General features: G+C 43.8%; 1 protein-coding gene across 3 annotated transcripts in view; it reads right to left on the minus strand.

Moving 5' to 3' along the window:
- ARFGEF2 (ADP ribosylation factor guanine nucleotide exchange factor 2) overlaps nucleotides 1-25756 on the minus strand; it is a 97206-nt gene that overhangs the window by 70918 nt on the left and 532 nt on the right. For 2 of the 3 annotated variants that reach the window (XM_032256045.1, XM_032256046.1), the window contains exons 2-3: nucleotides 8665-8695; nucleotides 7879-8002 (exon numbers count right to left, since the gene is read on the minus strand). The exons of the other annotated variant lie outside the window; for it this stretch is intronic. In XM_032256045.1, coding sequence (XP_032111936.1) covers nucleotides 7879-8002; nucleotides 8665-8695 — 155 coding nt within the window. The remainder of the gene's footprint in view (nucleotides 1-7878; nucleotides 8003-8664; nucleotides 8696-25756) is intronic. 3 annotated transcript variants of the gene reach the window in all.

Below are 25756 nucleotides of genomic sequence, written 5' to 3' on the forward strand. Positions count from 1 at the left end.
TGTTGAATTGTGTCAGTGTATTTTCTATTCCAAAAATCAAAGTTAAAACTTGATCTGCATAAAAATAACTGCATTTCACACTTGTATCAGGAAATAGTGTGTGCCACCCACAAGCAGCTGCTTGGGCCCTGCCCTCTCTGAGAGGTTATAGATTGGTCTGTGCCACCTCACCCATGACCGGGATATCAGCATGGAGGGCAAAGCTGGAAGGAACCTCAAACATCAGCAGCAGGATGATTTCTATGCCTGGCTGGGAAACAAAATCACCCAAGGGAGCTCACTAAAAACACAGGTTCCTGGACCTCAACCCAGACCTACTGAAGCAGAACTTCTGTGTGGAGCCCAGGAATCAGTGTTTTTCTCCAAGCTATCCAGGTTATATTGATGGTTGATCAGATAAAAGAATCAGTCATCTGGCACGTACACATGTGAACTCTATGGCATTCTCTGCCTCCAGGGACTTGGTGAAGACTCCTACAACTGCTGTTCTTTCTCCGTTTTAGCTTCTAGCTGGTTACATTCTTGCTTCTGCCCACACCAGGTGGACTCAGGTTCTTGGGTTATCTATAGAGCAGACACCACTGCAGGAGGAAGAGTGGCCACTATACAGAAATCTAATGCTGTTTCTCAATGGCTTTTCCCCTTCCTTAGCTATTGAAGTGTCGCCACTCAATAAGCAGAAAGAAAAACAGATTGAGAAAGCGGCTGAGAGTAGAAATGCAATACTACCGCATGGAATGACTGAAGGAGCAGGAGAGAGGCCTGCGCACACTCTGCTGCTCGAGTCCAACCCCTAAATCTCCAGGTAGGATGTGTGGCCTGTGAAGGCAAGTCCACGTGCCCTTTACCTCACCCGCAGGCTTCTTAGGAGGGCAGGGCTGTCTACCTGGAAAATGAGCTGTGGTTTTGACATTGCTTGCTCTTACATCTAATGGACTCAAGTCTGTTTTGTGCATTGGATTGCAAGCGGGATGGTCTAGGAACTCCTCAAATGTGAATGCTGAAAAGTAGGCTCCATAAAATCCACAAAGCAAGCTTGTCTTTCATACTTTAACTCAAGTATGAAAAGGACAGAAAGCATCCTGTCCTCTACAGACTCCTTACGGGGCACATTACCCTTCAAATCAGGAAAGGTTTTAAGTGTGACCTTCCCCCTCATCTGTGCAGTGAGATAAGGCCGGGAGAAAGCAGAGTTCCTGTATCCTGTGGATCTTTCTGGTTCTGCTTTCTCATCCTTCTCGGTGACAGTCCCCATTCTGGGCACTGGGGGTAATTGTGTAAGTATTATTTTTCTCAGAGTCTATATTCTCCAGGGAGGCGCACCAAAGCTCAAAGTCCTAACTGGGACCTACAGGCTGTGTGTGATTTGTAGACACTGCCCCCATATCCCACTATCCCCCAGGTAGATGTCCCCACCTTGTTCCTTGCTGATGTAATGAGGGGTGGAAAGAGAGACAGTGAGGCAGGGCTCTGGGCAGCTGGTCCACTGACACATGTGCTGGGGTTTGCACAGGGACAATTCTCGCATGGAAGGGAAGATGATGGCAATATAATACACTATAACAGGACTTTATAGGACTAACTGCACAAAGGAAAATGCTATGTGGTTGGTTTCTTGGCATAGAATAGGACATACTTAGTAATGAACAGAAGTTGGAGCAAGTGAGCTGTATTACAAGTTATCCCACCCACACGAATGAATATATTTTGTACAAATTAAGTCTTCTACCTCACTGGTCTCCATTCTGAAGTCAGGTCTATTTATTTTGCCTCAGTGATAGGAATCCAAAGAGTCACCTCTGACCAGAGAAACTGAGGCATGTCTCCAAGGAGCCTTGTACAGAGATGTGCACTGGAACCTTTTGTGTGAATGCGTCTATACAGGGGAGCGATAGGTGAAATGGTGGCATGACACATCATATACCAGTTAAAAGAAATGCACTAGATGTACATGGAGCAATAGAGCTAGAGCTTAATAATGGTGTTGAATGTAAAAAGCTGTAGAGAATCTTGTACAAGTGAATCATTTATTTAAAAAAAAAAAAAAAAAAAAAGAAAGAATATTATATACCTAAACAGGCAATTGGATTTGAGGCTGGTGGCCCAAGGAACTTCCTTTCATCTATAAAGTTCAAAAACTTTTTAACAGAGAATGTAGTCATGTACAACTCATATAATTAAAAATTGACTTTTCAATGTACATTAAAAAAAATCTACAAATTTTCTGGAAGAGCTGAAAGATCATGTTTGTGGTATAAACAGGGCAGCTTAGATTAGTGGTTTCCTACAGCCTTATAGATATACTTTAATAACAGTAACACATATAAATAGTTTTTCTTTTTTTTTTTTTTTTTTTTGTAGAAATGAGGTCTCCCTATGTTGCTCAAGCTGGTCTTGAACTCCTGGGCTCAAGTAATCCTTCCACCTTGGCAACCCAAAGCACTGGGATTATAGGTGTGAACCATCATGCCCAACCCATAACTTTATTTTTCGGAGGCAGAGTCTTGCTCTGTCACCCAGGCTAGAGTGCAGTGGCACAATCCTGGCTCACTACAACCTCCACCTCCTGGGTTCAAGTGATTCTCCTGCCTCAGCTTCCCGAGTAGCTGGGATTATAGGTGCGTGCTACCACACCTGGCTAATTTTTTGTATTTTTAGCAGAGATGGGGTCTCACCAAGTTGCCCAGGCTGCTCTTGAACTCCTGAGTTCAGGCAATCCGCCTGTCTTGGCCTCCCAAAGTGCTAGGATTACATACGTGAGCTACCACACCCAGACTCAACCTACAATTTTAAATTAAAGCAATATGAATATATTGGGACAACATGGTCAAAAATGTTTTTATTTTTCACTTGAGGCCAGGAGTTAAAGCCCAGCCTGGACAACAAAGCAAGACCCTGGTCTCAACAAAAAGTAAAAAAAATAATTAGCTGGGTGTGGAGGCGTACTCCTGCAGTCCCAGCTACTTGTGAGGCTGAGGTAGGAGGACTGCGTAACTCCAGGAGTTTGAGGCTGCAGTGAACTATGATCAAGCCACCACACTCTAGCCTGGGCGACAGAGTGAGACCCTGTCTCTAAAAAAAAGAAAGAAAACTGGCTGGGCACAGCGGTTCATGCCTGTAATCCTGTAATCCCAACACTTTGGGAAGCTGAGGTGGGCTTAAGCTCAGGAGTTTAGGACCAGCCTGGACAACATGGCAAAACCCTGTCTTAATAAGAAATAGAAAAATTAACCTGTGGTCCCAGCTACTTGGGAGGCTGGGGTGGAAGGATCACCTGAGCCTGGGGAAGTCGAGGTTATACTGAGCCTGATCATGCCACTGCATTCCAGGCCTGGGTGACAGAGTGAGATGTGAGAACCTGTCTCAAAAAATATATATATATATATTATTGATATGTGACCAAAAAAACTTGGAGACCACTTACTACCTTAGATAAGACTGACCCTAACCCTCCTTATACTGAGCCCTGGTTGTGGGGAAGTGTGTAGCAGACCAACTGCTGCAGGAAGGGAAGACAGGGAATCTTTATCACTTGGTAGAAGCAAGCCGCAGGGGAAGTCTCTAGGCTTCTCCCAGTGGGGAGGGAACTTGAGCTAACTGTGCCTATGGTAAATCAATCCCAAAGCACCTTTGCCACTCCTAACGCTGTGCCAAGCTCAAAGAATGGCAAGGTACAGCATGGACATGTCTGCAGCTGGTTTCGATTCTGCCCAAACCAAACTTTACCCCCAGATGCTGGCCTTCCACCTCTAAGACAGAGGTTACCTCACCCACACTGGGAAAAGCCAGTCAAACAGGCTTGGCAAGGGCAGCCACCAAGGGAAAGTACTTTTTTTTCCATTCAGCAGTCCAGGGAGCACCCAGCCACTTTCTCATGTCATAAAAAAGATGACACATTTTACATACTAAACAAAGAAATCCTACTGTACCTATTACATCTCAGAGAACCTGTTACATCTCAGAGAACCTATTACGTCTCAGAGAACTTCCATTCCTTTGTGTGTGTATGTGTGTGGTTTTTTCTTTTTTTTTAAGAGACAGGGTCTTGCTTTGTCACTCAGGCTGGAGTTAGGTGTCACCATCATGGGTCACTGCAGCCTCAACCTCGTGGGCCCAAGCAATCCTATCTCTGCCTTCTGAGTGACTGGGACTAAAGGTGTGCACCAATACGTCCAGCTAACTTTTTATTTTTACTTTTTGTAGAGATGAGGGTCTCACTGTGTTGCCCAGGCTAGTCTCAAACATCTGGCCTCAAGCGATCTTCCTGCCTCAAAGTGCTGGGGTTATAGGAGTATGCTACTGCACCAAGCCAGAACTTTCATTCTAAAAAGAGAGAGAACCATACCCCGTAAGACTCAAGATTCACAGTGGGCTGAAGGAAAGCAGGGTGTCAGTGTTTCCCTTTGAAATCATACTCAGATACAAAGAGTTCCAGAAACAAACTATTTGTGTTATTAAAGAGGCCAGAACCACACAGTGACAGTTAAGAGCAGGGGCCAGTTAAGAGCAGCAACCTTTTTCGATAAAGGGTCATATACTAAATCTTTAGGCTCTGTGGGTTATTTGGTCTCCATTACAGCTACTCAGGTAGGTCACAGAAGCAGGAAGGCAGTCACAGATAATTCATAAACGAATGGGCATGGCTGCTGCTATGGACTGAGAGTTTGTGTCCCCCTAAAATTCGTATGTTGAAGCTTTAACCCTGCAATGTGATGGTATTAGGAGGTTGGGCCTTTGGGAAATAATCAGGCTTAGATGCAGTCATAAGGGTAGGGTCCTCATGACAGGATTAGTGCCCTATAAGAAGAAACCAGAGACCTAGCTCTCTCTCCATGACACGTGAGAACACAGCTGTTTGCAGCCAGGGAGAGGGTACCCTCACCAGGAACTAAATCAGCCAGTACCTTGACCTTATAGTCCCCAGCTTTCAAAACTGTAAGAAATAAATGTCTGTTGTTGAAGACTGCCAGTCTATGATATTCTGTTCAGCAGACCAAGCAGACTAAAACAGCTGTGTTCCATTAAAACTTTATTCGCAAAAGCAGATGATAGGTCAGATTTGGCTCATGGGCCTAAGCTGATGACCCCTGGTTAAGAACGCAGACACTGAGTCAAGAAGTCCTAGAAACCTGGCTGGGCACAGTGGCTCATGTTTGTAATCCCAAAACTTTGGAAGGCCTAGGTGGGAGGATCACTTGCGCTCAGGAGTTCGAGACCAGCCTGGGCAACTTGGTGGCTCTACAAAAAATACAAAAAGGAAATTATCTGGGTGTGGTGGTGCATGCCTGTGGTCCCAGCTACTTGGGAAGCTCAGGTGGGAGAATTACTTGAGCCCAGGGACAATCACTTGACGTCGCAGTGAGCCACAATCTTGCCATTGCACTCCAGCCTACCTTGGACTGGGCAGGTCACGTCATTCCCTAAGCCTTGGTTTCCTTGATTCTAAAACGAGGACAAGAGTTAAGTACCTTAGAGGGCTGTCAAGGGGACTACACACGGTACGGTGGATGAAGCATGCAGGGCCTACCACAGGCTAAGAGGTCACTGCACGTCAGCCACGGTTCTCAGTGCGTCATTAATTACCAGCACTCCTTTCAAAACAAAACCGTAACATGGAGAGAGAACAACTAAAATTCAACTTCTGCCAAATTTCCTCATAACACATTCACAGCAAAAAATATTTTAGGACAGAAGTAGGACTGAAGCCTGCCATTTAACAATTCTTGGCTCACTGTATGTCTCACAAACAACAATCTACAGAATTACATCGAATAACAAAATAGTTTTGCATTTGGAAGAGTTGCTTCTGTGAAGAAACTCTCATCAATTCTCAAGTACACATAACAAAGAAGAGAGATTAACAGAGTAAATATTAGACCAGAGACACCAAAAATGTGGCATGCCCACTGCCACTTTGCAGTCCTGTGCCTTGGTAGATAAAACCACTCAAGAGCACTCTTTCTTGAGAAAGCCAGATGAGCCTTCAGACATCTCTTTTACAAAGCTCTCTAAGTAATCAGGATACAGAATCTAGTCACCATTCCTGTCCTAGAAAGTACTGGCAAGCTGTGGATCACTTCAACATATTTTTAAAATTTATTAAACTTTCTTCATTGATGTGGACTGCCCACTGAGGTCAAGAATAAACATTCTTTGAGCCAGGTATGGTGGCTCATGCCTGTAATCCCAGCTACTTGGGAGGCTGGGGCAGGAGGATTGTTTGAGCCTGGGAGTTAGAGGCTATAGTGAGCTATGATCAAGGCACTGCACTACAGCCTGGGCAACAGAGTGAGACCCTGACTCGAAATAAACAAAAAAGAAAATAAATGTTCTTTGAGGTAATCAGAAACCTAAGGAGCACATCTTGAGCAAAAGTACAAGAATGGTGGGCCGGGAATTAAGAAACCCAAGTTATAGTCCTGTTTCTCCTACTACCTGCATATTACTGGACAAGTCACCTTAACTTCTCTACTCTTGCTTCTTCCTCAGTAAAACGTAATTTAAAACAAAGTTACTTGGGGCTCTAAATACAGCCAGTCCTCATCATTTGCAGCTATATTTGCAAATGCACCTACTCACTAAAGTTTATTTATAAGCCCAAATCAATACTTCCGGGACTTTTTTGGTCATTTGTAGACATGTACAGAACAGTAAAAAATGTGAAATCACTTACGTTCATGTCCCTAGCTGAGGTCAAACAAGGCAACACTATGCCTCCTTGTTTCACTCTCCTATTGCCAACAAGTGTCATTTTAGTGGTGTGCTTAGTGCTGTGTTTTTTGCATTTTGGTCCTTTTGTTGGTGATTTTGCTATTTACAATGGCTCCCAAGTGTGTGCTGATGTGCTTTCCCATGTTCCTAACAGCAAGAGGGTAGTGATGTGCTTCACAGAGAAATTATGTGTGTCAGAAAAGCTTTGTTCAGGCATGCGTCATGGCACTGTGGGCCCTGAGTTCAATGTTAATGCATCAACAAAAGATATTAGGTAGTCTCTTTAAACCGAAACACATGAAGGCTAAAGGCTTACAGGAACCTAACCCTGTAGTTCTTCTAGGAACAAAGATTCAATGTTTGCCAATTTACTATGGGAAGTGACTTTACAGCACATAACTACCAAAAACAACAGATTCGACTGCCTCTATTTCTCTACTTGAAAGGAATTTTCATGCCATTAAGAAAGAGGCTTTCAGCCTGACCAAAATGGTGAAACCCCATCTCTACTAAAAATACAAAGAATTAGCTGGGTGTGGTGGCAGGCGCCTATAATCCCAGCTACTCAGGAGGCTGAGGCAGGAGAATCCCTTGAGCCCAGGAGGCAGACGTTGCAGTGTGATGAGGTTGTACCACCGCACTCTAGCCTGGGCAACAGGAGTGAAACTTTGTCTCCAAAAAAAAAAAGAGAGAGAGAGAGAAAGAGGCTGACCATGTGCAGTGGCTCATGCCCATTATCCCAGCACTTTGGAAACCAAGGTGGTAGGACTGCTTGAGGCCACGGGTTTAAGACCAGCCTGGGCAATACAGTGAGACTGCATCTCTACAAAATAAATAAAAGAAAGAGGCTGTATAAAAATGCCTATGTGTCCATGTGTGTCAGATATTCCAATCAATGCTAAAGGTTTCATTTAGAAAAAAAAAAACATAAGACACGAACGAATAAGATATTTCTAGGGGAAACAAATTCTGGTTTTAGGTAAAGAGTTCACACCTTTCTCTTTTCCCACCCTCATGAGATGTCCAAAAGGAATACGTTAAACTGTTCCTTTCTGCATCGCCTCTGAGAGCACTGAGTGCCAGGGCGGTCTGCAGCATAGCTCTGTGTAAGGACCGACTGTGGCCTGGAGAGAACCCCCTTGACACCATGAAGTTTAAACATGGTACCTGCAAGCAGTCGAGGGATGTGCTGACCACCCGTGGGGACTTGGACTGGCAGGCTAGCTCGAATGGAAGAAAATACTTGTCGGCTTCAATGAAGTTTGCCTTTGGTGGTGCAGTAGTGCCAAGCCTAGGAGAAAAGCAAGAGAGGGGCAGGAGGAGAAATGGGGAAAAAAAAAAAAAAAAAAAAAAAAGCTTGCTTTTTCTACACCTTACTCTAACTTCCCATTCCACCTGCAATCATTTAATTAAAAGTGCCTGCAAACTATATCCTGGGGCTAGGCATTAGAAGGTGAACACTTGCATTAGGAAAACTACCACTAAAGTCCCACGTAGAGAGCAAGTTCTCTGACTGGCATGCTGAATTAATGACATCCTGGGCTGAATCTTGGTGGCAGCCACGCCAGAGCTATATTTCTGAAATGTGACTAACTGGCTTCCTTACTATGAAGATCAGGAGTAGCCACTCAGGGAGCAGGCTGTCCTCATGCCTAAGGAGGCATGTCATACAACAGACAAGGGCTTTGCCTCTTCTGTCAAGAAAATATACAACAGCGTTACCTTGATCTTGATCCTTCCCTTAAAGGACACAAGTACTGAGGCAGCAGCCTGTTAACCTTGCATCAGTTCAAATATACAGAGTTGTGCCGTGTGACTAGCACCGTGCTTGCAGAGTTTGTGCTACCCCTGAGGATTAGAAATATGACAAAACAAGCAGAGAAAGGGGTTCCCCTGGCTGCTACCTACTCCCTTCGTGCCACACCTCAGCAAGGAGAAAGTGCTATAGCTTACCTCTGCTTTTCTATTTCTGCTTTAATTTCATCTGGTAAGGAAGGAAGAAAAAGCACATTAGGAAAATGCAACATTAATTCAAAGGAAAACTTTACTAAAAGATATTTGGAGACCACTGAAAAGAATGTTAATGAGATGTTTAAATATAGAAATGCTGATATGAAGTGAAAGAATTAATTGTAACAGCAATAATAACAGTTAACGCTTCCATGGAGTGACTGGCTAGAGGCATTACTGTGTGTGTTTTAGATCATTTAGCCCTCACAGTGATCCTATGAGGTCCATACTATTATTACATCCATCTCATTTAGAGCAGGGTTTCTCAGCCTTGGCACCACTGCCATTTGGGGATGAAGAATTCTTTGTTACGAGGCTGCCCTGCGCACTCTAGGATGTTTAGTAGCATCCCTGCTCTCCACCCATTGGATACCAGGAGCACTCCTGACCCCCCTGCCATCCTGAAAACTAAAAACGTCTCTAGACATTGCCAAGTGTGCCCTAAGCAAAACCGCTCCTGATGAGAAGCAATGATTTTGATGAGGAAATCGAGGCATAGGAAGTTTAGGTAACTTGGCTACTGTTGCATATCAAGAACTGGGGAGCCAGAGTTTAACCGAAGCTTTCTGGCTCTACAGCCCATGTTCTTACTTGTTTCCTGTCTGCAGAAGGCATGTTTATGAGAGTTAGCTGACACAATACCATGGTAATATCATGACATCTCAACTGTGTGCAAATGTGCATAGAAGACTGGAAACTAATACCACAAAGTGTTGAAAGCAATAAAATACTGAAAGTTGTCTAAGTAGCGGGATGATGAATTTTTTCTTTTTTTACATTTTCTATTTGATAAGCATATGTACTTTTTCTTAATCAGCACTTTTTAAAACAATTATAAAATATATATAACCTAAAATTTACCATCTTAACCATTTTTAAGTTTACAGTTGAATGGCATTAAGTACATTTACATTGTGCTAAGGCACATGTAATTTTTAAGAATTAAAATTAATTTTAAAATCTTTATCATGGATGTAACAACTACACTGGCAGGGTTGTAGGAATCAAGTGTCATTTTTCAGAAATCACAATCTCCGCGATAGTCTTATTTCCAGGAAAAAGGTTTTGTGCCATTGCAACAACCAAGCATCCTGTCTAAACACACAGAATTCTCCCACATCCACTCAGTTGAATGTACTTCTACATATTAGACCCATAAGCCCACGTATCATCAAATCAGGCATGGGAAGGAGGTGTGTCCTCAATACCATGTATCCAGATCATCTCCAAAAGGCTAGCCTCCTTTACACAATCTCTAGAGCGCCAGTAGTGTGGATATGGCACTAGTTATCCTAGCAACCCCAGGACATAGTACTGAAGGTTGCAAATTTCCTATTCTTAGGTAACTCCACACACTTAAACTTGAAGGTGTGAAAACCAAGTAAGTTGACTCTCTGGAAGTAACACTTTCTAACCTTCAAGCCCAACTTTGTATATCTCATTACACACATGAGAAAACAGAAGAGAAATGCCCAAATGACTAATAGCAACCGTTTTGCTCATGGACTGTAAGGGTTGTGACACACAGGGTCAGAGAGCTGTGTGGTGTGGATCTTGCTCCTTAGGGATAAGAATTCACTAAGGAAATGCTCCAGCTACCACCAGCAGAGGCTCAGGAAGCTGTGGGGACCCAGCCCGTGAGGCTGGCGGCCCAGCTATCGGCTTTTAGAAACCTGTATCTATAATATCAAGGCTCTGCTTGGGTGATAAGATCTGTCACTCTGTGACATGGCAGAGGGCCGCTGCTGCCCAAACTCAAATGTAAGTTTTCCTTCCAATCGCAGTTACCTCGTTAGAGTGAAGTTTAAGTGCTAAACCTAAACTTCACTAGAGTTGGTGCTGGCCTGGGAGCTCTAAAACAATCTGTTTTGAAATACCACTACAGAGATCACAATCTCAAAGATAGTCTTAATCTGAGACTGGGCGCGGTGGCTCACGCCTGTAATCCCAGCACTTTGGGAGGCCAAGGCGGGTGGATCACCTGAGTCAGGAGTTTGAGATCAGCCTGGCCAACAGAGTGAAACCTTGTCTTTACCAAAAAATACAAAAATTAGCCGGGCATGGTGGCCTGTGCCTGTAGTCCCAGCTACTCGAAAGGCTGAGGCAGGAAATCGCTTGAACCCAGGAGGCAGTAATTGCAGTGAGCTGAGATGGTGCCACTGTACTCCAGCCTGGGCAACACAGTGAGACTATCTCAAAAAAAGAAAAACATAAACCAAATACAAAGGTTACACTAATTACAAAGGGCTACAGAAGCCAGGCAGGAAATGTCAAGAAAAAACACAGTGGGTCTAAGATCAAAAAAAGGCAGGACCCCGTTTCCACCCAGTACAGGAAGGGGTGCAGTAGCTCCTTAGCTCCAGCTGACGGGAATCTTTAGAGGCCCTGAGCCCACAGGTGCTAGTTGTTCTGATTTTTCCAGAGGTCAAAATCCAGATTTTAGGTGAAAGCTCTGACTGTAATTCAAAACAATTTCAATTGTTTTAAAAATTATGTTAAATAGAAATAATAAGATATTGTGTTCGATAGATCAGTAAGATGACTACAGTTAACATTAACTGACTGTACATTTCAAAACAGCCAGGAAAGAATAGTTCAAATGTTCCTAATGCAAAGAAAAAATAAATATTTAAGGTGATGGATATCTCAGTTACCCTGACTTGACTATATGAATGCATCCAATTACCAATGCACCACAAAAATATGTGCAGCTATATGAACCAATAAAAAACAAATTTAAAAAATACTATGGCTCAAAGAAGGCTGGTTTGCAGGCTGCCTAGCCCTGAGGCTACAAGTTTGCCAATTTTGCTTTAAGGGATGGAGAAGAGCTGAGGAGAGAGTGCTTCAGTGGCTGTAGAAAAGTAGCTGCAGAGGATAAATGTGGCTTCTAAGGACTGTGACCAGTGCTATGAGGACAAAACATCCATTTCCTATAAGCTAAATCTTTGCCCAGCCAAAGAACAAAGAACTAAGGAGCCAGAGGACTTTAGTTGGAGGCCAAACCCACTATAAATTTTATAGATGAAAAATCAAGATCCACAAAGGTTACAAGTACTAGAGATGAGACTTAAACACAGAAAATCAGGCTCCAGAGTCTGTGTTCTCTTGGGTACCCTGACTCTCAAATAAGCATATGAAATTACTCTGTAAACTATAAATGCAGAACAGTTTAAATGTGTGGTTTTCCTAGCACTGATACAACCATGAATGCTGCAGCCATGGTTCAAAACACTGGTGTTTTCACTACACCGTGAACCCCATTCAGCTGGGAAGCTAGTTTACACGCCTTCTGAAATCTCCCAAACCCTTTTTCTGGCCTGGCGTGACCATAGCAAAGGTAAAACCCGGTTTTGGAATAGGAATGAGTAAGGGGTAACAGGACTGGCAGCGGCAGCAGTGTAGGGCACAGGGACGGAAGAGAGCAGCCTTCTCCTGTGACCAGGAAAGAGTTGCTACCCGGAAAAGTAACTGCAGAAACCCAAGAAATTCCAGTTGCAAATCCTATGTTCACAGATTTTTTTCAGTTTTCTAAATTTACCCTTACGTATTCCCACAAGAATTAGGAATTGCTGCACTTCCTAAACTACTCTTTGTTGAGGAAAAATAAATCTTCAGGCTGGTCCCAGTGGCTCACACCTGTAATCCCAGCACTTTGGGAGGCTGAGGAGGGCAGATTACTTCGAGCTCAGGAGCTCAGATCACCCTGAGCTAGGTAAAAAGAGCTAGGCTTCATCTTAAAAAAAAAAATCTTGAAAAGTCTTCTCCACTAGGCCCAGTAGGGGCCCAGGTGATAACAACATCTTTGTAAGGCATGGGAGGAACCCCATGGAAGGGCTGGGAGAGGGTGGCCTGCTTCTACTTTTCTTCAGACAAATCACTCTGGCTGCTGTGAGGATAAAGAGGAAGGTGGCCAGGACAGAAGGGAAACCTATCAGGAGGTTACTGCTAATAATCCAGGCTAGCAGCAATGGGGGCTTGGAGCAGCACAGAGCCTGCGCAGGTGGAGAGAAGGCACAGTCTGAAGCACACCAGCACCTTTTTGTTTAGTTTTGTTTTTGTTTTTGAGACAGGGTCTCACCCTTTCACCCAGGCTGGAAATGCTCAAATAAAGGTAGTTTCATATGGCCCAACCTAAAAGTTGGGTTCTTTATATATTTGGATAACGCAATCTTTTTTTTTTCCCCATGAAAAGAGGGAATAACAACCCCATCAAAAAGTGGGCAAAGGATATGAACAGACATTTCTCAAAAGAAAACATTTATGTGGCCAACAAATATATGAAAAAAGCTCATCATCATTGATCATTAGAGAAATGCAAATCAAAACCATGATGAGATACCATCTCATACCAGTTAGAATGGCAATCATTAAAAAGCGAGGAACCAACAGATGCTGGAGAGGATGTGGAGAAATATGAACACTTTTACACTGTTGGCGGGAGTGTAAATTAGTTCAACCATAATGGAAGACAGTGTGGCAATTCCTCAAGGATCTAGAACCAGAAATACCATTTGACCCAGCAATCCCATTACTGGTTATATACCCAAAGGATTATAAATCATTCTACTATAAAGACACACGCACATATATGTTTACTGCAGCACTATTCACAATAGCAAAGACTTGGAACCAACCCAAATGCCCATTAATGATAGACTGGATAAAGAAAAGGTGGCACATATACACCATGGAATACTATGCAGCCATCAAAAAGGATGAGTTCACATCCTTTGCAGGGACACGAATGAAGCTGGAAACCATCAGCCTCAGCAAACTAACACAGGAACAGAAAACCAAACACCACATGTTCTCACTCATAAGTGGAATCTGAACAATGAGAACACATGGATACAGGGAGGGGAACATCATACACTGGGGCCTGTCAGCCGGTGGGAGGCAATGGGAGGGAGAGCATCAGAACAAATACCTAATGCATGCTGGGCTTAAAACCTAGATGATGAGTTGATGGGTGCAGCAAACCACCATGGCACATGTATACCTATGCAACAAACCTGCATGTTCTGCACATGTATTCCAGAACTTAAAGTATAATAAATAATTTTTTTAAAAAAAGGAGGGAGAAAAAGGAACAGGGAAAAAGTATGTGTGTGGCAAGGGGCCTCATATATAGCCTGATGTAGTAGAAAGAAAAGATACAGGTGTGAGATAGAGCTGGGTTCAAGTCCTGGCATGACATCTATTAGTTGAATGATGCCAGGTGGGTTATTAAACTTCCCTGAATCTTTTTTTTTTTTTTTTTTTTTTTGGAGACAAAATCTTACTCCGTCGCCCAGGCTGTAGTGCAGTGGTGCCATTGCAACCTCTGCCTCCCGAGTTCAAGCAATTCCCCTGTCTCAGACTCCCAAATAGCTGGGACTACAGGCACAAACCACCATGCCCAGCTAATTTTTATATTTTTAGTAGAAACAGAGTTTTGCCATGTTGGCCAGGCAGGTCTTGAACTCCTGACCTCAGATGACCCACTTGCCTCGGCCTCCCAAAGTGTTGGGATTAACAGGCATGAGCCACCATGCCCAGCCAACTTCCCTGAATCTTGATTTCCTACTCTTTCCAGAAACTATAACTAGGCACCGAGAGCACAGAGAATTCTCTTGACACCACCACGAGAGAGGTCTTGGTGGTGACTAAGGCGGCAGCCGGCACACAGCAGGTGGTCGATAAATGTCAGTTCTCTTGATCTTATTTTAAAACAGGAGTCAGTATTAAAGCAAAATCTCTAGTGCCATCCATGGGATCAAGCAAAGCCAAGGGAAAAGGAAAGTGAGTGGAACCCTAATGATGATGATGATGATGATGATGATGATGATCGCTGACTCACTGATTGCCTCCTAGTGGCAGGTGCTCTTTCAGTCCTCGCCACAACCCATGGAAGCAGGAACACTCTAATCATCCATAACCATTTTACTGGTGAGGAATCTGAGCACAAGGAGGTTAAGCCACCTGCCCACGTTGCAGCCAGAAGTGCTACTCTGCAGTCAGGATCCATGCCCAGGCAGTCTGTTGGAGAGCCAGCAGTCCTGAGCCACTCCATGATGACAGAAGGAGGAGGACAGTGCAGGAAGAGGGGTATGGGGCATGGCATGCATACCTGCTCCACCTTATTGTTCCACGTCTGCGTTGCTTTCCCAACTGCCAATGGGGCAATTAGCAGCAATAAATGACCAGGCTGGAAAGGAGAGAGACTGGAGCAGGGTGGGGCAGCTGCAACTGAAAAGCCTCGCTGTCTGGACGTTGCCACTTGAGCCACACATCTCCATTCATCAGCAAATCTGACACAGGCTCAGATTCTCTCTTCCACTCCCAAGCTAGTCCAACAATGACCATCACCAACCTCAAACCCAACAATCCCATCGGTGGCCAATGCCCCCAAGCCCACAGTAACCCTCGACACTCCAGACATCTATCTGTCACACCCTTCCCTCACTTAAACCGACACTGCTCCTCAATTCCTTCAACTTCCAGTCACCAGTCACCTCCTCCTGCACTCCATGACAGCCTGGTGAGGCTGGTCACACTGACTCTTGTCCCTATATGGAGCTGTGGCACTTCCAGTTCCTTCCTCTTCTCTCCTTCCAACTGACCCTCTCCACTGCTCCCAGTAGAAACTGTCTTTGGCCTGTCAAACCTTGACATGGCCAACCTGTCGGCTTTCCTTTTTCCTCATTTTCCAGGGTAGATTCCACTAGCAGGGCTATTATCAGATAACACGCAATCAACAGCCTGGACTCTCTCTGACCTTTGGTCTTAACTTCTGGTGAAATCCCAAACTTAGATTGTACTACCATCCCCTTTTCACCTGTCTCCACCTAAGCAGACCTCTGACGACAGGGCAGGTTGGCAGGCCTACAGAGCCCCAACTACCCAGCACGAATGAAACCAGAAATTCTGCCTAGTAGTTTGGTCATCCTCATCCTTCACAGTGGCTACTGGATATTTCTCCACCCTCAAACAGCCCATCTCTCCTGCTCCCAATCATCACCATTCTGCTGCTGCCTCTTTACTCGCAATCAATGGAGCAGCCTCCCACTTCACTCAGAAATTAGAAGTAGGCACAGGGAGAATCCCTCAGCTTGCTGTTAGCAAACCTACAACCTGACCTACTTCTGGCCTACTCTCTGCTCTCTCCTGCTACAAGGGAGTGGGTGTCCAACCCCTTCACCTCTGTCATTTCCCATCCCTATCTGCCTTCTTAGGAAGTTTACACTATCCCTAACATCTAGAACCTGATCACTTCTTACCATGCTAGGTCACCATCACCCTAGGCCAAGCAACCATTATTTCCCACCTGGACCATCACAAGGGTCTTGTAACTGGTCTCTAGGCTTCAGCAATTATCCTCTCTTCTGCCCCACGGCTTTTTTCAACAGCAGCCCAGAGGGATGCCCTCAAAATGTAACTCAGGTCACATCATTCCTTTGCTCAAAATGCTCCAGTGGCTTTCCATCCCACTCTGTGTAAAATTAAAACTCTCAGTCTTGGCCTCCAAATCTCAACGTGATCTGGCCCCTGCTATCCCTCTGCTCTCGTCTTCTACCACCCTGGCCCTGGCCTACTTGCTTGAATACACCAAGCGCGTTTCTGTCCTGGGGTCTTTGCACTAGCTATTCCTGCTCCTGGGAATGCCCTCCCTCCCCTCAGATATCTCAACGGCTCACTCCCTCACTTCCTTCAGATCCCTGCTCCGATGTCCTCTTCAGGGGACATTCTCGCCACCTAATACTGCCACCCCCACCCCTCCTTGTTACCTTGTATCTCCTTACCTGCTTTGTTCTGTCATTTTAGTCTTTCTTCACAGAATTTGTCACCCTTGACATAGTATGTGTCAGTTCATTCATTATCTGCCTTCCCCAGTAGAACATAAACTCTATGACAAAAGACATTTGCCTGTTCTGTTCACTAGCGAATTCCCAAGTACTGAGAATTCTTCAGCACAGAGTAGCAGGCGCTCAATATTTGTTGAAAAAAATGAAAAATTGTCCTTTCTTCTTTCTGCATTATTTAACCTCTCCTTCAACTGACTCCCTCCCCAATGAGATTTAAACAAGTTCAAGTCTCTCCTACCTTAAAAAACAAACAAACAAACAAAAAACTTTTAACATCCACATCTCCCTCCTCCCCTTCACACTGCAGCCAACCTTCCAGAAAGAGTTGTCTATGTTCACCGTCTGTCTCCTCACCTCCCACACCAGTCTGGCTTTCACCTCCATCATGCCACCAAAACAGCTCAAGCTAAGGCCACCAATGACCCACATGTCTCTAAATCTGATGGGCATTTTTTCCAGTCTTTATGTGACTTGACCTCCCTGCAGCATTTCACCTTACTGACCTCACCCTTCTTAAAATTTTCTCGACTTTGGGCTCCATAACCACATATTTTCCTCATCTTTCCTCTGCTTCTTGTCCATCTCTGCTCTATTTCCTCTGCAGATTCAGCTTCCTCTGCCCAGCCAGTAAAGGCTGGAGGGTTCTCAGGCCCAGGCCTCCTGCCTCTCCCTCTGTACACTGCCTCACCAGGCTTCCCATTCCCACCTAGACTCTGATGACTCCCAAATTCCTATCTTTAGCCCAGGCCTCTCTTGTGAACATCAGGCTCATACAGCTGGCCACTTCCCATTTCACATGTACAGCTGAATGCTCAAAGGCAGATCAAACTCCACATTTCCAAGTCCCAACTCAGATCAACCTCCTCCCTCCACCCTCTCCATGCAGTCCTCTTCCCACAATCCCATCTTAAAAAGCAGGCGGCACTGGCCGTGTGTGGTGGCTCGTGCCTGTAATCCCAGTGCTCTGGAGGCCGAGATGGGCGGGTCACGAGGTCAGGAGTTCGAGACTGGCCCAGCCAACATGGTGAAACTACCTGTCTCTACTAAAAATACAAAAAATTAGCTGGGCATGGTGGAAGATGCCTGTAATCCCAGCCACTCGGGAGGCTGAGGCAGGAGAATCGCTTAAACCTGGGAGGCAGAGGTTGCAGTGAGCCGAGACCGCGCCACTGCACGCCAGTCTGGGCAACAGAGCAAGATTTTGTCTGAAAAAGAAAAACAAAAAAAGAAAAACAGGCAGCATCCATCCAGCTGGGTGAGTCAGAAATAGGAGTGTCAAGCTTATCAGTCCTCTTTCCCATGCTCTTACTCGCTCCATCACCAAGTTCGGTTGCCTTCATCTTCTAACCAGGTTGGCAATCCATTTTCTTTGCTCTATTTCTATTGTCTAGGCCACCAATATCTCTCACCTGGACGATGGTAACTGTCTATGATGGTCTGACTGTCCCAACCAAAACTCTGCTGCAAGTTAATTGCCACTGTGAATTAAGAATGGAAGCTTTGGCTGGGCGTGGTGACTCACGCCTGTCATCCCAACACTTTAGGAGGCCGAGGCAGGAGGATCATGAGGTCAAGAGATGGAGAACATCCTGGCCAACATGGTGAAACCCCGTCTCTACTAAAAAATACAAAAATTAGTTGGACATGGTGGCACATGCCTGTAGTCCCAGCTACTCAGGAAGCTGAGGCAGGAGAATCACTTGAATCCGGGTGGTGGAGACTGCAGTGAGTCGAGATTGCGCCACTGTGCTCCAGCCTGGCGACAGAGCAAGACTCCATCTCAAAAAAAAAAAAAAAGGAAACTTTAAGCAGGGATTAGGTCATGACATATAATTGCACAATTGGGCTCCTGATAAAAGGATGAGTTCAACCCGCATTTCCTCTCTCGCCGTCCGCCATATCACCCTGGCCGGATGATGGTGCCAGGCGTTTGGACTGTGAGCCAAATAAACTTCTGTTCTTTATAAATCTCCCAGTGAGTGACAGCAGCACAAAATGGACTAAGACGGTCTCTTCATTGGTTCCTTGGCAATCCCTCTGGTGTTCCCTTAAGATGTTCTGAACAGAGTGGACCAAATGATCTTTCCAAAAGAACACACCTGGTCGTCCTATCACCTGCTTCCTGGTTTAAAACTCTTCAGTGTCATATCACTGCTTTTGACCTAAAAAAATCAAACTCCTAACCATGACCTCCAGTCCTGGCATGCTGGGGCCTTGGCCTACGTCTCCTGGTCCATCTCCCTTCTCTTCGCTCAAGTGCAATGTTCTGACCACACATTGGCCTCTTTCAGTTTCCCCAACAACTGTGTTTCTCTCTGCCACAGAGCTCTGCACAGGCTGTTCCCTCTGCTGAAATGCCTCCCACCCCAAGCTACTTAATTCTCACTCATCATTCAGCTCTCAAGACTCTCTCAGGGAAGCCTTCCCTCACCCCTCTGTTCACTGCCCTCGCAGGGCCACGTTTCTCTCCTTCAGTACTTCTCGGGTTGTTGTTATGACCTTCTGGGCACATCCGCTGAACAATGCCCATCTCCCCCATTAGACTGCAAACTCCTTCAGAACAGGGTCCTTGTTTGTTTTGTTCCCTCTGCATCATGACAGTAGGGGTGACACCCAAATAAATATCTTTTGAATAAACGGTGGGCCTGGTTTAGTCAACAGGCAAAAGGACTATATTCAGAACAACAAATGTATGCTGACCACTCCCAAGGACAGAAGAAAAATTTAAGAATTTTGTGTTCTAGCACAAGAAGGCTGTTCTCCTCACAAAGGTATAAAACCTAATAAAATATCAAGCTAGAAGGCTTATTTATACCCAAGACACCAAACAGAAATGAGCTTCTCACAGGAAGATTTCAGAAATGAATCAGCAAATGCAAAACTATTTTTTTCTAGGATAACCTTGCTGGAAAGAAAGTCAAGTATTTTCCTGGCAGGCCCCCTAAGCCTGGTGAAAATGGTGAGAACTAAACACAGCTCTGAGCTATTTATATAGGACACTCCATGTTCTTGCTGATTAAGTACACATTTTCACAAGTTCACTCTTTTTCATGAAGAATGGTCTTACTGTTTTCCCTAGCACTGCTTTCAGACTCTCCCCTGAGATTTACAAGTACAGGATAGAGCTCTAAATTCATTCTACCCAACCACTGCTTCACCCATGTTGGACACTTGCAAAAAGGTCTATAAACCAACTAATAGGGGAGGCAGAGAAAGGCAGGCATTCAGTTCCTCTTCCTTTAAAGATTGCAACACCGGCTAGACGCAGTGGCTCATGCCTGTAATCCCAGCACTTTGGGAGGCTGAGGCGGGCGCATCACCTGAGGTCAGGAGTTCGACACCAGCCTAACCAATATGACGACGCCCCGTCTCTACCGAAAATACAAAAATTAGCTCGGGGTGGTGGCATGTTTCTGTAATTCCAGCTACTCGGGAGGCTGAGACAGGAGAATCACTTGAACACAGGAGGTGGAGGTTGCAGTGACCCAGGATTGCCCCATTGCACTCCAGCCTGGGCAACAGGAGCAAAACTCAATCTCAAAAAACAAAACAAAACAGTTGCAACACCAATGCCTCTGAATTTCACCAGGTCATCTGTTAGGTGTCAGGTACTGTGCCAGTTATTTATTGCACTGGTTCATTTAACCTTTGCAATAATCCTGTGATGAAGGTATTATCACTTTTATCATCGTGGAAAACTGACGCCCAAAGAGGGATCACTGGACTATCAATAAGCAAATCAAAATTTCAAACTCTCCATCAACTCTCTGCCAATCCCACATATAAATGCTTTTCAATCCAGTTTTCAGATGCTGCTTCTAGACAGATAACCTCCTCCTGAAGAATCCATAGAGGTTTTCAATACAAAGTAATCTTTCAGGGTCTTAAGTCCTGTTATTTCTCAAAACTTTTATGATACATAGCACTTGTAAATAAAATGTCTAATCAAAACACTAGAATTTGCTAAAATTAAAAGCTTAATTCTGCATTTCCATTTAAAGTCTTGTTATGTCAATTTATTCATTTTTAATTTTTTTTTTTAAGATGGAGTCTCACTCTGTTGCCCAGGCTGGAGTACAGTGGCACCATCTCGGCTCACTACAACTTCCACCTTCCAGGTTCAAGAGATTCTCCTGCCTCAGCCTCCTGAGTAGCTGGGATTACAGGCATGCGCCACTATGCCCAGCTAATTTTTATGTTTTTAATAGAGAAGGGATTTCACCATGTTGGCCAGGCTGGTCTCAAACTCCTGACCTCAAGTGATCCATTGGCCTCAGTGTCCCAAAGTGCTAGGATTACCCAGGCATGAGCCACTGCGCCCAGCCATGTTATGTCAATTTAGAGATGTTTTTGATATTTTTCAAATTTCACAGTAATCCTCATGATGCAAATGGTTTTTCTGAACACATCAAAATGAGAAAAACAGGATCATACGGAAGAAAAAGCAATTTATGTATCATATGGATACATAGATGTCCATACAATAAACGCCCATTTGTATATTTCATACACATTTATATACAACTAAGATTTAGGAATATACTTCCTTAACTGGATCCCTTCCCAATATTTAAAGTCTTTTCTACCTTTAAATAAACAAACAAACAACTCCCAGGAGCCACTCCTTCCTCCTCTTTACAACACAACCAAACTGTGGGAGAGCTGTCTATGCTCACCATCTGTTTCCTCACCTCCCACACCTCAACCCAGGCCAGTGTGGCTTTCACCTCCATCACAGAACCAAAACAGCTCAAGTTAAGGTCACCAATGACCCACACACATCCCTAAATTCCATATATTAAACAGAGGAGCAAATCTAAGAATGGATGTTATGATATATTTGAAGCTACATCATGTGCTGCAGCTGTTTCCCCACCTGGCTGTGTGGATATGGACAAGTTGCTTTAAGCCTTGGTCTCCCATTGCCTGCTGTACCCAAAGAAATGAATGACAATCCAGAATTAATAACAGGTCACAACTCCAGAATTAATAAGAGAGAATTTACTGCTAATGAAGAGATATCATCAATTAGAAAAACTGATTAACTCCAGCCTGGGGCAACAGAGAAACCCTGTCTCTACTAAAAATAGAAAAACTGGCCAGGTGGGTGGTGCACCCCTATAGTCCTAACTACTTGTGGGGCTGAAGTGGGAGGATCACATGAGCCAGGGATGGAGAGGTTTCAGTGAGCTGAGATCACACCCCACAACTGCACTCCAGCTTGGGCCACAGAGTGAGATACTGTCTCAAAAAAAGAAAAGAAAACTCAATAACTCAAATGAAGCTTATGTGAAACCAGCTCTTTACTCTCATTTCCTTCTTTCCATTAGTCCCTAATTAATGTAAACTGCATATATATGTAGTAAAAACCTGAAGAAAAGAGCTGTGATCTTTTTGACTCAAGGCTTTTAAATACATCCCAAAATTCAGCTATAAAACACATGGTCTCTTTCCTGAAATTCCACTGCGGTATACTGATTGTTTTAAATACCCCACTGAGTATTTTATACACAAGAACTTTCACATGGAGAAGCAATAAAACATGGTAGTAATGGTTAAGATCTTGGACTGTGGAGCCAGATTGCCTGTGTTTATATCCTGGTTCCATCACTTATTGGCTGAGTTACCTTGGCCAACTTAACTTCTCTGGGCCTCAGTGGGGATGATGATGATAATAGTGAGAACTAAATTGCATGAAAAGCCTGTGTTCTGTGCCTGGAACTCAGAAATGCTTCGTACATAGCAGATATCACACAGAAATAATACAACATGTGATCTTTAAAAGTCAATTTCTTACAAAAATAGATGCTTACTATTCTTTTTATATTTTCTTGATAATGGCTGAGAATAATAATAGCTACCAATTATAGAGCACTTAGCCATTACTTAGCACTTTTGTGTGAGGGTTTCACTCTGTTGCCTCCGATGGAGTGCAATGGCACGATCTCAGCTCACTGCAACCTCCATCTCCTGGTCTCAAGTGATCCTCCCACCTCAGCCTCCTAAGTTGCTGGGACCAGAAGCTTGTACTACCAGACTCAGCTAATTTTTCTATTTCTTGTTTTTGCAGAGATGGGGTTTTGCCATGTTGTACAGGCTGGTCTCAAACTCCTGGGCTCAAGCAATCTGCCCACCTTGGCCTCCTAAAGTGCTGGAATTACAGGCGTGAGCCACAGTGCCCAAGCATAACGTTTTCCGTATCAAATTTTAAAACAGATTATCCTTTTAAGCCTCCAAACTTTGTATAGTTTCAGAGCAGAAATATAACTTAAAGAGACATCATGGGAGAAGATGAGTCTTAAATAACAATTATAAAAGGGAGGTTTAAGAATGTAATTATATTCTCCAACAGAAGGCTGAAAGGTTAAAGATTATTAATATATATCAAAGTTTCATTAACAAGGTAAAGAGCAACAGCGTCCTTGGGGAGATGAATACTCTCACAGGCTCTCTTGATTTCTCCAGATAAAGGTTGGAAGGACACTATCCCCTAACTGAGCAGTCCCTATCTATGCATTTGGCATTTAGTGTAGATGAATCACTGCGATTACTCCAAATCTGTTCCATCACGATTATCACAATTTTTACAAGAGACAACCCCTGTCTTCATTGAGTTTAATAAGTTAATACTTCAACACAGCCTTTCAGTCATGTAATTACATTCTTATTTATTGCATCTACAAACCAAATAAAGCAGTAAGTTATTCCTGAACGAGAAACCAAGGTTAAGAACATCAGATCAGAGCACTTACAGCTTCTGTGGTTTGTCACAGCTTAAAGTAATAACAAAAAACAAATAGTAATAGCAGCAAGCATTTACTGAGCACCTACTACACACCAAGTTTTCTGTACATGTCAATTATCTTAATCTTTACAATAATCCTATAAGGAAGGTATAAGATCAAGTAACTTGTCCAAGATCACAAAGGTAGCAAGCGGAAGGCAGGAGGTTTGAACACAGAAGTCTAGAGTCCCAAAAGAATACACTCCTAGCTAACATCTATACTAAACAGCCCCTGCAGCCCTGATCCCCTCCCCCAATATGCTACAGTTGGTGGAATCATATCACAGAAGCTGTTTCCTGTACATGCTCTTTATCATCCAAGCATTTCAACTTTGAGCCGTCATTTACAGTTCCTCTTATCACAATTAACAACAATCTGTGGTAATCCCTAAAATACCACATAGCACTGCTCCTTATACACTAGCTCGTTTCAGCTATTTTTTCCAAATTTCTCTTCTTAAATGGGACTACTGAGCACAAGGCTGGGCCTTGAGAGGCAGAGTGAAATGTCACCAGGCATTCTGCTATGTGTTCTCTAAGGAAAAGCAGTCATTTCTATTTAACAACAATGACACACAATTATTCTCTTAAAAAAGATGGTCACTTAACACCATGCATAGGTTCCCTTATGATAGTGGCTCATACAGCCACCACCCCACTTTGTGATTCATATAACCTGTAGTCAAATTACTTCCTATCTAGGTTATTCCTTACAATTCACTAGTAAAAACTGAAAATATGTAGTCCACAACTTGCGTTATGAAAATCTGAACTTCTGAACAAAGATATGATCTGAAAAGATCTATCAAATTCTCAGCAATAATGGCCCTTTGTGACACAGATGAACATTTTATAAGCAGATTCCAATGATGTGATGCACAATACAGTGAAAGTTTTATGTTAAGAAGTTTTCTGAAGAGAAAATAAAAACTTTTCTGACAAATACTATTTTGAAACTTCCACAACAATACTGAGAGGATAGAGTCCAGGCAGATTTCAATGTGAAGTTATAAACACCAGGCTCCTGTCTAACTAACAAACTGCTTTGCAGTGCTTATGCCATATTGCTGATAAAACAATACTCAACAGTTAGCCTTGGTTATTGGAATAGAAAAGCTTTAAAAATCTAAATCTCAGTAAATTCCCTCCACTGATCCTGAATTTCACAGACTAGCAACTGTTTCCAGATGTTCTAGACTACCACCTCTACATCAACAGCTGACCCCTGAGGGAGTGGAGTCTCAGGCCCCTCTGAGAATCTTCCCAGGGAAGGGCAAAGTTCACCAGCCTATATCTAAGTGCCAAAAGAATACTACTCTATACTTTGTAGCAGATGAAGGGAGAAAGGTGATAACAATCTCAAACTCTGACTAAAAATCAAGCTCTCCATTTGCTCAATTTGTTAGGAAAAACAGGTCTCCTCACAGATTCCAAACCAAAGATGTAGGGGCAGTGAATTAGCTTGAAGACAGCTCTGGTCAAATGCATGGGTTCTCCCACCGAGAACTCTCTTCTGAAACTCCACATGGTGGATCGTTCTTGTCTCAGTACTCTGCTCCAATGTCACCCTCTTGGAAAGGATTACTTTCCTGACCACCCTATGGAAAGCAGTCCTCAGGTCCTCTTTATCACATCTTACTCTTTTATTTTCACAATAGTATTTATTAGTATTCCAGAATACCTCATCTATTTTTTTATTTACTTAGTCACCTTGAGTACAAGCTCCATAGGTGTAAGGACCATGTTGGTCTTGTTCCCTACTGAATTATCAGTACCCGGAATGCAATGGGCATTTATTACATATTTGTTACACAATTAAAGCTAAAAGATAGGATAGTGATTTTGTTATCAACTACCAGGCCTTTAACGGTGAGTTAGAATTCTCTCTCTTTCCATAATCTGAGGGTCCATTCAATCAGTAAATATTTATTGAGCACCTACTGTGCGCCAGGCACTGTTGCAGGTACAAGGGATACAGCAGTGAGTAAGTCAGACAAGTATCTTAGCTCTAAAGACCTTTTATTTTAGTGGACTGCTAGGAATAAGCAAAAGACCTTTTATTTTAGTGGACTGCTAGGAATAAGCAGAAGTCTTGCTCACTACAATGCCTGGGAGATCCAGAACACCCTCTACAAACCTTCCTTGAGAGAAGGAGCTACGGGAGATACCCGAACGAAAGGCAAACATTCTCCAACGGGCACTTCCAAAGCACGAATCAGGGGTTTCCCTAAACCAGTTGGGCGGCTCTTCCCACATGCTCTGTTCACCTACGGGAACCCCAATCAGCAGAGCTCAAGTAACGAAAAAACTTGGGTCAAGGGCTACGGTTTCTAGGACTTGGAGGTGGTGAGGGGAGGAACCAGGAAACAGAGCGACAAGGAATCGTGGCAAAAGCCCTGAGCTG

The sequence above is a fragment of the Sapajus apella genome, unplaced genomic scaffold, assembly GCF_009761245.1.
Source record: "Sapajus apella isolate SASKATOON/1434 unplaced genomic scaffold, GSC_monkey_1.0 scaffold92, whole genome shotgun sequence".
Taxonomy (NCBI): Eukaryota; Metazoa; Chordata; class Mammalia; order Primates; family Cebidae; genus Sapajus; species Sapajus apella.